Source organism: Scardinius erythrophthalmus (genome assembly GCF_964197995.2).
Source record: "Scardinius erythrophthalmus genome assembly, chromosome: 13".
Lineage (NCBI taxonomy): Eukaryota > Metazoa > Chordata > Actinopteri > Cypriniformes > Leuciscidae > Scardinius > Scardinius erythrophthalmus.
The window spans coordinates 39,733,201-39,746,371 of NC_138233.1; the positions used below are offsets into that span (position 1 = coordinate 39,733,201).

Genomic DNA, 13,171 nt, shown 5'->3' on the forward strand with positions numbered 1-13,171 from the left:
AGGTGTGTGTGTGTGTGTGTGTGTGTGTGTGTACCCAGTGTGTAGAGGTGGGTCTTCTTGTCGGTGTAGTACGAGCGCAGGTCAGGTGTGTGTGTGTGTGTGTGTGTGTGTGTGCTGTACCCAGTGTGTAGAGGTGGGTCTTCTTGTCGGTGTAGTACGAGCGCAGGTCAGGTGTGTGTGTGTGTGTGTGTGTGTGTGTGTGTGTGTGTGTGTGTGTGTGTACCCAGTGTGTAGAGGTGGGTCTTCTTGTCGGTGTAGTACGAGCGCAGGTCAGGTGTGTGTGTGTGTGTGTGTGTGTGTGTGTGTGTGTGTGTGTGTGTACCCAGTGTGTAGAGGTGGGTCTTCTTGTCGGTGTAGTACGAGCGCAGGTCAGGTGTGTGTGTGTGTGTGTGTGTGTGTGTGTACCCAGTGTGTAGAGGTGGGTCTTCTTGTCGGTGTAGTACGAGCGCAGGTCAGGTGTGTGTGTGTGTGTGTGTGTGTGTGTGTGTGTGTGTGTGTGTGTACCCAGTGTGTAGAGGTGGGTCTTCTTGTCGGTGTAGTACGAGCGCAGGTCAGGTGTGTGTGTGTGTGTGTGTGTGTGTGTGTACCCAGTGTGTAGAGGTGGGTCTTCTTGTCGGTGTAGTACGAGCGCAGGTCAGGTGTGTGTGTGTGTGTGTGTGTGTGTGTGTGTGTGTGTGTGTGTGTACCCAGTGTGTAGAGGTGGGTCTTCTTGTCGGTGTAGTACGAGCGCAGGTCAGGTGTGTGTGTGTGTGTGTGTGTGTGTGTGTACCCAGTGTGTAGAGGTGGGTCTTCTTGTCGGTGTAGTACGAGCGCAGGTCAGGTGTGTGTGTGTGTGTGTGTGTGTGTGTGTGTGTGTGTGTGTGTGTACCCAGTGTGTAGAGGTGGGTCTTCTTGTCGGTGTAGTACGAGCGCAGGTCAGGTGTGTGTGTGTGTGTGTGTGTGTGTGTGTACCCAGTGTGTAGAGGTGGGTCTTCTTGTCGGTGTAGTACGAGCGCAGGTCGGCGTCGGGCTTCTTCGCGTGCTTCTCCTCAAACTCGCCGGTCTTGGGGTTCTTGTGTCTGAAGATGAAGTGCAGCTTGTAATCCTCTCCACACTTATCAGGCCCGAACATGATGGTGTATGGAGTCTTATCCACGAACTCCGCCTGCCACGACACACACACACACACACACACCCTATGATCAGCATCGGGTCCAGCTCGTATGATCCGTGACCGGTGGTCACATCCAAATCTCAGACCCGATCACAGACAGCAGAGAAGAGCTGGTCGGAGAAGCATGTGACCACCATTTGCATTATCAGTGCGGTAATTTACCAGATACATCACAGGAGCCGTTAGCGCTGCACTGAGCCATCCGGCTGATCTCGCTAGATGAGCTCTGACTGTAATAGTGTTCAGTCAAGGGGAAAGGGCTTCTGGGGGGGGTCCGGCTCGAGGTCATAGTGCACAGGACCCTAGGCTGATTTTACTCCGAACCATCCCTTTAACAATGCAATTTTTAATCCCAGAGCCGTTTAACTCTAAAATGATGCAATCGTTCTGTTGGCAAGGCTTAATTTAAATTCACACTTTTTTACCAGATGGAGCCATTTTCTCAGGTTTGGCCTATAAAGCAAATACTTTATTCCTGTTTTCTGCTTCTGCATATTATAGAGCGAGTATATTATAACTGGATAAATTATGCAGTTATAATTGTGTGGTTTGTATGTGTGTAATAAAGAAATTGTGTGTGTGCGCGTGTAATATTTGAGAGAATCACAGATCCAGCCACTGTTCGCCCCAGTGAGTTTTCCTGCATCTAATGGGGAGAATCTGTTACCGCTCTCGAACACACTCTCACTGAACGCTCAATCCCTGAGACATCAGCCGCACATCTGGAGCACCACTGGCTTAGACTTATGGCTTCTTTGATTCTCACAGTTTTAGAATTCAACACGTTTCATAAAATATACATTTTGAATAAATAATGTTCATAAATAATTTTCAAAAACTTAAACCTCTAACTGTTTTTTGGTTTCACTTGAGCAGTAATCTGGCCAAGGGTCTTCTTTAACTAAAGTCTGAGCTCTCAAGCCTCAAACATCGGTGACAGTTTCCGACAGACGTGTGTGTCCTCTGTGGACCCTGTGTCTGACTGAGGCCCACGGGTTCAGCGCATCGCCACTCCTGCTCTCCTGTCCTCCAATGAGGATGAAGACTCGTACATCTAAGAGTGTGTGTGCCTAGACTGAGCTAAGGCCCACGAGGACTTGAGTCTAGGTTAGCTTCTACAGCAGTGGAGAAGATCAGGAGCTACTGTGATTTATATCCCCATCCTCACACAGGTAACCTCACCAGGTCCAGGTCCGGCGTCTGAGACAGCAGCTTCACGTACGCCCCGCCGCAGTCGATGCCCGTCTGGAAGTTCACCTCGTACCTGAGCACAACACACAGCTTTACTAGCATCACTTCACACTTCCACATCGTTCGAGGACATGGTGTCAGTCTCGAGTGCTGATGAGACCTCATAACAACATGTGACTCTCAGGAGATGTCAGTGTACTGTGATACTGAACACATGAACACAAACGCATGACTTTGATTGGTCAATTTCCACCTCACAATATTTGAGAATCTAACCACTGGTATAGATTCTAGGCTTGATCTGCACAGGCCCAGGTGAACTCCTGCGATAGATACTCACTGGAGGATGAGCGGTTTGGTGTCAAAGGTGAAAGGTCGCAGGAGGAGGCCAGAGATGGCATGATGCTTGGCTTTGGACTTCAACACCAGACCTTTATCTCCGGGGAGTTTAGTGTTCTGCATCTCCTCGACCTCCCACTTCCCTACACACACAAGCACACACACATAAGACCACAGACACCTTCAGCTCACACACACACCATCAACTCACACACAAGACCACACACACACACACAAACTCAGCTCGCTCACACACACGTTCAGCTCAAAAACACGTTCGCACAGCTCTCACACACACACACGTCAAGTCAAGTCAAGTCATCTTCATTTATATAGCGCTTTTAACAATGTAGATTGTCTCAAAGCAGCTTTACAGAGATAAGCGTATAATTTAAGGTAACAGAGATTGTTTCGGCTTTACAGCAGAGTTAAGTTATTTTCCAGCTAAAGTTAGTTTTAATTGATTTGGTTCCGTCGCAATGATCATTTGTTATTAAATTAGGGGCCGCTAAGACGACACCATTCCCTCTACACAGACTTTAAACGCGAACCTGTGAGAAACGCTGATGGCGGTCACATGAGCATTTAGAATGGGTTCTATAGTTATGTGCGTTAGAATATACGCAGGTTTGGAATTCCCTACAAGCCAAGCCTAAACAAAGTACTTGTCTTTCCTTATAAATTTTGATAAGGAATTTTATTTGTTGCTTTGGGGTAGGACCGCAAGACGAATTTTCCCGACAACGCCTTATCTGTAGAGTGGTAGAGGGATCCTCCATAGGGAGAGACTAGTTGGCTCAAAAACACGTTCGCACAGCTCTCACACACACACACACACACACACACGTTCAGCTCAAAAACACATTCGCACAGCTCTCACACACACACACACACACACACACGTTCAGCTCAAAAACACGTTCGCACAGCTCTCACACACACACTCAGCTCACACACACACGTTCGCACAGCTCTCTCACACACACACACTCAGCTCACACACTTTCAGCTCAAACACACGTTCGCACAGCTCTCACACACACACTCAGCTCACACACACATGTTCGCACAGCTCTCTCACACACACACACTCAGCTCACACACTTTCAGCTCAAACACACGTTCGCACAGCTCTCACACACACACAGCTCACACACACACACGTTCAGCACACACACACGTTCAGCTCAAAAACACGTTCGCACAGCTCTCTCTCACACACACACACACACACACACACACACGTTTAGCTCTCACACACACGTTCAGCTCAAAAACACGTTCGCACAGCTCTCTCACACACACACACACACACACGTTCGCACAGCTCTCTCACACACACACTCAGCTCACACACACACACACGTTCAGCTCAAAAACACGTTCGCACAGCTCTCACACACACACTCAGCTCACACACACACACACGTTCGCACAGCTCTCTCACACACACACACTCAGCTCACACACTTTCAGCTCAAACACACGTTCGCACAGCTCTCACACACACACACACGCACGTTCAGCACACACACACACACACACAGCTCACACACACGTTCGCACAGCTCTCACACACACACACACACACAGCTCACACACACACACACACACACACTCAGCTCACACACACACACACACACACGTTCGCACAGCTCTCTCACACACACACACTCAGCTCACACACTTTCAGCTCAAACACACGTTCGCACAGCTCACACACACACACACACACACACGCACGCACGTTCAGCACACACACACACAGCTCACACACACGTTCGCACAGCTCTCACACACACACACACACACAGCTCACACACACACACACACACACTCAGCTCACACACACACACACACACACGTTCGCACAGCTCTCTCACACACACACACTCAGCTCACACACTTTCAGCTCAAACACACGTTCGCACAGCTCTCACACACACACACACGCACGTTCAGCACACACACACACACACACACAGCTCACACACACGTTCGCACAGCTCTCACACACACACACACACACACACACGTTCGCACAGCTCTCTCTCACACACACACACACACACACACACACACACACACACACACACACACACACACACACACACACACACACACACACACACACACACACACACACACACACACACACACACACACACACACACACACACACACACACACACACACACACACACACACACACACACACACACACACACACACACACACACACACACACAGCTCCTGCAAAGCCCTCTACAGCAGATGTCCTGTAGTTCTGTATTTTCAGGGCCGTTCATACGGAGCTCAGACTATCTAAACACACAAAGCCATCAGTCTGAGACTGTCCTGTGATGTCCTTTTACTCTCAGGCTGTAGTGGATCGTGTGCTGAACTACTCATTTTAGATATCCATACTTTTTTGCATATTACAAAAATGTTTATGTTTAACCATTAAGACTTCAGACGCACAGATGGGAATGAAACGGCACATAGTGAACTCACCGTCATACTTCGCGATCTCCTCATCAATGCCGTCCTTCTTGGCCTGAGACAGAACCCACCTAGAGGAACACACACTTTACACACGAGGCTCTTTCACGAGGCACACTCAACACACATCTCTTCATGACACACACTACCGTTCAAGAATTGTATTCTCAAAGAAATCAATACTTTTATTCAGAAAAGACACTTTAAACTGATCCGAAGTGACAGTAAGACACTTTTAATGTTACAAAAGATTATATTTAAAATAAATTCTTTTGAAATATCTATTCATCAATGAATCCTGAATCAAATGTATCATGGTTCCTTCAAATATATGTTTTCAACATCATCAAATCATCATATTAGAGTGATTTCTGAAGGATCATGTGACACTGAAGACTGGAGTATATATATATATATACACACAGAAAACAGATGATTCACATTAGAACAATATTTCAGCTGTAATATATATTTATAACATTATGTGATGATGATGGACATCTTACCCCTGAAGTGTTCCTTTATCAAATGACTCGGCAAAGTAGTGCTCTCCCATCGGCTCCGGGGCTTTATACGTCACCTTCAGGAATCACATGAGGGAAGATGTTAACCTAGTTGCTTTATATTTAACAACATCTGAGAAAGAGCCGTGTTCCAGGAAGGAAATGCGGTCACATGGGTTTGGAACGACATCAGGGAGAGTAAATCTGGACTGAAGTACTTTAAGTGACTTGATCAATGATTGGCAGATCAAACACCTCAACCAATCACAGACAGTCTCTGCTTCGCTCAACAGCCAATCAAAATACATATCTGACCATTTAAAGCATTAGTTCACTTCAGAATTAAAATCTCCTGATCATTTACTCTCCCCCACGTCATCCAAGATGTTCATGTCTGTCTTTCTTCAGTGGAAAAGAAATGAAGGGTTTTGAGGAAAACACTCCAGGATGTTCCTCCATATAGTGTCTTCAATGGGGTCCAACGGGTCGAAGGTCCAGATGTGAGTTTCAGTGCAGCTTCAAAGTCTCGACACGATCCAGCCGAGGAATAAGAGTCTCATCTAGACCAACCAGCCGACATTTATAACAGAAATAAACATTATATACTTTTATCCACAAATGCTGGTCTTGCTCTAGCTGTGATGCGACACACATTACATAATCAGGGTGAAAGGTCAAGCGTGACGTAGGTGCAATGCTGCGTTCACACCAAACGCGAAAATGCGTCAAAATTCGCGCCTGCTGCGTCTAGTTATACGCGTGACCACTTTGTGTGCATTCGCGCGTCAAGAGCGAAATTGACACGCATAAAATCAAAAGTTTGAAGCGAAATTTACGCGCGTCAAAGGCGAAGTCCGGGGGCGAAAGTTTCGAAAGCTGTTGGAGGCCATCTTTTTTAGATGTTTATCGAGCATTTGCATTAGCATTAATCGAGAGAGTCATCGCTCGTATATGCTCTGGAGAGCAGAAACAGCTGCGTAGGGGACATCGTCGCTGTACTCGGGTCCACCAAACCCTCCGGAGGGTTTCAGGAGTTTCACAATTTGCTCCAGGAGGTAGGTTTGGTGGACCTAACGGTGAGGACGCTGACGAGGACAGCGTAGGCCGTATAAGCCTCGGCCTCGAGTGGTCTCTGCATGACGAGCCCGCGCTGTAAAGCCCGGCGCGAGGTTCACCCTCTCCCGCACCTAATCTGTCATTTATTTTTGTTTTGATAATAAATGGAGGCAGCCTCCAAAAGTGAAACCTGTCCTGTTATTTTTTTTGAAAAGTTTTTATACACTTTATTGTGTTTGGTGTCTTTACATTAGATTAATATAGTTTAATATAGGCTAATCTAGAATAGATATGGAATAAATAGCATTCAATACAAATGAGTAGGCTATCTCTCATATTGAAATCGAGTTTTTATGTGAAAGATTTGCTTTGTTGTGCATTTTAGTCATATTACAAAATAATTTATTGAGGCCAAACATAAAATAACATTAAACTGTCAGTTCACCACGTGACAGCAGCAAGCAGGCAGGCTCCTGATTGGTTAACGCGGCGCGAATTGACGCAGAAATTCTGATTTTTCAACTCGGGCGGCAGACGCGAATTCGCGTCAAACGCGTGATGCACAAAAGGCACAATTCGCGCTTGACGCGCCAGATGCTCAATTTGCGTCTACCGCGCCGCGCTAAACGCCTCATTCGCGCCGCAAGACCTCCAGACGCACGTAAACGCGTCTTACCATTGACTTAACATTGAAATCACTCGCGCCAGACGCATTTTCGCGTTTGGTGTGAACGCAGCATAAGAACAGACCTAAACTCAATCTCATTTTCTCCTCCAGCTTCAAAATCGTTCGACATCGTTGTTTTACCTTTTATTTGTTTATTTATTTAGTAAATGGCGTTTGTCTTAGTCTTTGCACGTTGGCTTTGTAAACACTGGGTCTGTTCTTACACCTACGTCCCGCTTGACCTTTCACCCTGATTACGTAATGTGTGTCGCATCACAGCTAGAGCAAGATCAGCATTTGTGGATAAAAGTATATAAATGTTTATTTCTGTTATAAATGTCTGCTGGTTTGTCTAGATGAGACTCTTATTCCTCGGCTGGATCGTGTCGAGACTTTGAAGCTGCACTGAAACTCACATCTGGACCTTCGACCCGTTGGACCCCATTGAAGACACTATATGGAGGAACATCCTGGAGTGATTTCCTCAAAACCCTTCATTTCTTTTCCACTGAAGAAAGACAGACATGAACATCTTCTTGGATGACAGTAAATGATCAGGAAATGTTTCTTCTGAAGTGACCTGATGCTTTAAGCATGAAGGCTTCGGTGGTTCAGGTCTGGTAAACGAGAGCATGAACTAATGCTCTTACCGTGGGAACCGGTGGTGTAGTCGGGGTCGCTGGCTCCTCTTCCTCGAGCTCTTCCTCATGCATGTCGATGGCATCTTCCACGTCCATGTCCATGTCGTCGGCCTCCTCCTGAGCGCTCACGTGACCCGCGAGGAGCGCACACACACTCAGAGACACCAGCGCCACACACAACCGCATCTTCAGCTCCATAGTCTGCGCACACAAGACCAACCCATCAGACACTCTTATAACCAGAGCTTTCCTAGTTAGCTTCGTAAATCATACAGAGCTTACTTGAAGTCACCACAAGTCAGCTTTATTTCTACAGCGCTTCATACAACACAGATTGATACGAAGCAGCTTTACATGGATAAACAGGAAGATTCCTTCAGTTCTGCAGCAAAGCCACTCTTAAAACACAAGTTAGTTCAGTGTTGATTCAGTTCAGTTCAATAACTGTGTAAAGTTCACCAGCTTTAGTGGTGTGCAGATCGAGGCTGCGAAACACCCCGACACGTCTTCACGGTGACCCCTAGTGGCCAGATGCAGCAAACACCCGGGACAAACATGCATAAAAACACCTTTTACAAATCTATGGCTAATTTATTGAAACTATAATCTTTCAAATGCAATTATATAATCATCTAATAAGATTATCAAGCGTCTTTGTTCTTTTATCAATTGTCAGGTTTTGTTTTGTTTGTTCTATGATTGGCTCAGCTAAACAGGCCAATAAGAGACTATTAACTACCATTATTCATTTTAATTATTCTAATGTCTAATTAAAACATCTACAAATGTATAAAACTGCTCAGAGATCAGGTAAACCCAAAGAACTTAAGTGGTTCTCAGTGGCTCCTCATGACCATGTGTGAAACTTCGAAGAGTTCTGAAACGGTTGTGACGTAATGAAGCCTCGGTTACTGAGGTCACGTGACTCGGCAGTTTGATACACGCTCCCAACCACTGATTCAGAACAAAAGATTCGTAAAGGTTTCGAATCTTAATGAAGCAGTGTTTTGAAATTGCCAGCTTAAGTATTTAGCAGCTCTACAGAAGACAGAGTTCAATCAGTGCAGTCAAAGGTCAAGCCCATAATAATACTAATGCTGAATCACATTAAACTCATGTTCCTGGTAATCTCAATCTCGACTCAGAATAAGTTCCTCTTGCAGCATCTCTTCTCTTCTCTGATGACGAGGGCGGAGCTATAACCTGTCACTCACATGAGATCAGCCAATAGAAAACCACAACCATCCAATCAATTCCCCACAGACACAATCAAGCCCCGCCCACATTTGTTCTTGTTCCTGAAGCTTCACTCGTATATATACGACACTATAGAGGAGAAAAGGCTCCGCCGCCAATTCAACGCGCTCAATCGGCACAGTGAACAAAACTTCACTAACATTATTCGCAGCGAGTCTTCTATCCAATAACCACAAACTTAGTTTCATATTAAAAGTAACAAAAGCACAAAGCCTACCTGATGCCTTTTCAAATGAATCGATATGGAATCAGACTCTGAATCAAATGGAATCAAGAGTCAGTGAATCAAGAGTCAGTGAATCAAGAGTCAGTGAATCAAATCGTCTCTAATAATCATCAACACATCAGGACTTCATCATTAGCAGGACATATGAAGTGAACTAACCCAGTCACAGCACGGCTTACAGTTTTTAAGATATTGCTCAGACACTAAAAGTGTTCATCGAGGCTCACTCAGTGAAACATTCACTCATGTGCCGGATCTGCAAACTACAAGCATATTACGTGCTTCACACTCAGTTTGCTAGTGTAAAAAACTTTCACATCCGTGTGGAGTTTGGCGTGTATGTGGCTAATCATTTGATGTTTGTGTGTAGAGTTAGTTACTACACAAAAATAGCATTTTTAGAAGAGTTATAGTTTAGAATGAATATAGTTAATAATAATATAGTTTTGAAGTTTGCTTATGAAAGAGATGTGACGTTTTGCATCTTGTGTGTGTAGAGTTTTGAGAAAGGGAGCCATAGTTTCAAACTAGCGTCAGTAGAAGTCCTCATTTCTATGGTCTTACTAGAGACACACGCCACACACACGACAGCTACCCTGGCTGATGCAAACGCCGGCCTGTAGTTGCCATCCCATAGTGCCCATGAGTCCAGTCGCCACGGCGACGGCAGAGAGGCGGAGACCTGCAGCATCAGCCCCTTTTCTTTAATAAGATTTACCACAATCAGATTACACAACAACCGGCGCGCGCACACACACATTAACATGCAAACACACACTCCTCTGTAACTAACCAGTACTTTACCAGAAAACGTGGATAAAGCAATCGTTTCCCCTCTGCACTCGCGATCAGTCGCTGAAGTATCATCTGAAGCCGATCTAAATACTCTAATGACCAATATATGAGCTCAGTTTCAGTCCCGTATCCAGTGTGTGTGTGTGTGTGTCCTCAGGGGTGTCTGTGAGCCTTCATCAGTTAAACACCACACACACCGCGGTGGTTATGAGCTCAACACACTCAGGATTACTGACACACTGAACCTGCAACATCACCATGGCACTCAAAACACAACACAACCACGGAAACACACACACACACACACACACACACACACACACACACACTCCTCCAGCCTTACAAACAAAACACTGCACGTGTTGATGAGGAATGACTGAAGATAGAATAAAATGTGTTTATGATTATTATTAAAAAGCAGAGGCTCTGTTAGCGCTGCACGATTCTGGAGAAATTGAGAATCATGTATTCTTTGTTTAAAATAATCAGTTAATTTAGATTTTTTTTTTTATTCAGTTTGAGTGAATGATTCAATGACATATTGCAGCAGTCACTTGTCGCCACCTACTGGCGTGACGATGCAAGCGGAGGGCTGGGCGGTCTGGGCGGAAAATGTTCACGATCAAATTCTCCATATTAGTTGATCGATAAATGTCAGATTTCCTTCGAGTTTAAAGGCAGATTTTTGCTCCTATGTGAAAACAGATCGTTAATTGTGGTTTTAAACGACTCGTTATTGTCAGAAAATGACAAACACTTCATGTTTTTGAATTCTTTCCAGTCATTTATAGCGCCGTTTCATTACACTTTTGGTGCATACACATTATTTCGAACTCTAATCGATTTATTGAGAAATTATATCACAATAATTATCATTTTATTGTTGTAATCGACATCAGTGTTTATATCTGAATTATAAACTTATCCCATTACTTCTGTGATAATCTGAACTATTGTAAGACAGAAATAATGATGCGGTGAGGTTGAAAAGACGGTTTCATATCTATACATGACAACGGCTCTCTGGATCAGAACGTCCCTGTGATCAGAGGTTTAATAGACATAAGAGCCGAATCGCTGTGGAATAACATCGAGTGTGTTTGAAATCACGGTTGTGATCTTTTAATGAGTAATCGTGCAGCTCTAGGTTCTGTTCTTTCTTTTCTGAACGTTTTGTGAATGATCAAATGCTAGCAACTGGCGGGGAAAGAGTTAAACCTCACTGAACTGACCAGAGGATTTCACTTGAAGCTGATGTTTAAGAACAGGACACTGGAGTCGAGGATCCCTGGGGTTTCACAGTGTGTGTGTGTATTGTAGAGGGGTCGGGGGTCACAGGATCCAGTCCTGACCCATCTGTTGCTCATCTGTGGGGGAAGAGCGATTACACACACCAGTCCTCCACCATCAGCACTGTGAAGCTAATCTGGAGAGAACATCTGAGCTGAACCAACGCAAGACGTCAGCAGAACTAGCGGACCCGCAGACTCCAGCATCTACACACCTCAGTAAAGGCCCGTTTGATTCTTGGAGATGAGCCGATTGCAATTCCCTTGGCCAATTCAGATTTTTTGGTGAGTAAGTGTGACCCCGCCAATACCTTTTTATTATTGTAATTTGTAAGTGTAAATTTATTTCATTTCAGTGCATCCCTATTCATTTTACATCAGTTTCTTTCTTTCAGTTATTTAAAAAAAAACGAAATTTTGAAGGTGGTCTTAGACATTTGGACTGTGAAGTCCTGAAATTAAACGGACACACTTCCTCACATTAATTCAGCGAGAAATAATGCGACTTTGACACGGCTCCAGCAGGGATTGACACGAGTGGCCACCAACCCTTCAGTTAATCGCCCAGTCTCAGCCGATCAATCCGCCGGAAGGGCCGTCACTCACTCCTCGAGCGGGTCTGGACTGGCCTGAGTCCATCACGCCCCTATAACACACACATCTGGGCCTGGACGAGGCAGAGCTGACTGACAGTGAGCGTCTTCAGACCCAAATCTGCTCTGCTGATACACACATTAGAGCCGCCAGACCATCGCCCTCAGCGGACAGGCTTCTGGCACTGACACCGTGTGCGAACTACACGCGCCGCGCGATAAAAGCTTCTTCATGTTAATCAGAGAGTTTGTCCTAACCAGCCGCGACGGCGATGACTATTTCAGAGACGGTTTCTATTTTTCTGCGATGTCACGCTAGAACAACAAACACAAAGTGTGGCGATGATAATCTCAGGCCCTGTTTATGTGCTTTATTTAATGTTAAAAGCGTGTCATGTGACTCTGAACATCATCTAGTGCTCCAGCTTTGTGGCTGTAAAAGCAACAGAGGATAATTCACCTCAGATCTCGAAATTAAACAAATGGAAACAAGAACGTTCAAACTGTGAACAAACAAGTGTATTCTTTGACAAAGATTGTTTTAGTAACTCAGCCTACGTATTCAATAATGTTTAAATGGTGTAATATCTGTGAATTTGATTATGTAGCTACTTATCTATTTTCATGCGAATGCCGTCAAGATTACTCTCTGGTGCCGCGCACTCGCCGCGAGACTCCGCCCACACGCTGTTCTGATTGCTGACTCCACCCACACGCTGTTCTGATTGACTGACTCCACCCACATGCTGTTCTGATTGGCTGACTCCGCCCACACGCTGCTCTGATTGGCTGTGGGTTTTGATTGATTTTGACGCATCTTTACACATTAATGACTGTGTTTATGTAAAGCGTGAGTGTATTTAAGCTCAATAAGACGACGCTAAAGAGAACTTAACGCACTTTTAGTGTCGGCGCTCAGAAAAGCTCATGTCAGAACAGCATGAGAATAAACTGGCAAG

The 13,171-nt window shown here is 45.1% G+C and overlaps 1 protein-coding gene across 1 annotated transcript in view; it reads right to left on the minus strand.

Annotated features, from left to right (window-relative positions):
• canx (calnexin) overlaps window positions 1–13,171 on the minus strand; it is a 28,382-nt gene that overhangs the window by 13,379 nt on the left and 1,832 nt on the right. The window contains exons 2-7 of the mRNA XM_081383558.1: window positions 8,062–8,253; window positions 5,692–5,765; window positions 5,198–5,256; window positions 2,685–2,826; window positions 2,336–2,417; window positions 952–1,144 (exon numbers count right to left, since the gene is read on the minus strand). Coding sequence (XP_081239684.1) covers window positions 952–1,144; window positions 2,336–2,417; window positions 2,685–2,826; window positions 5,198–5,256; window positions 5,692–5,765; window positions 8,062–8,250 — 739 coding nt within the window. The 5' untranslated portion in view covers window positions 8,251–8,253. The remainder of the gene's footprint in view (window positions 1–951; window positions 1,145–2,335; window positions 2,418–2,684; window positions 2,827–5,197; window positions 5,257–5,691; window positions 5,766–8,061; window positions 8,254–13,171) is intronic.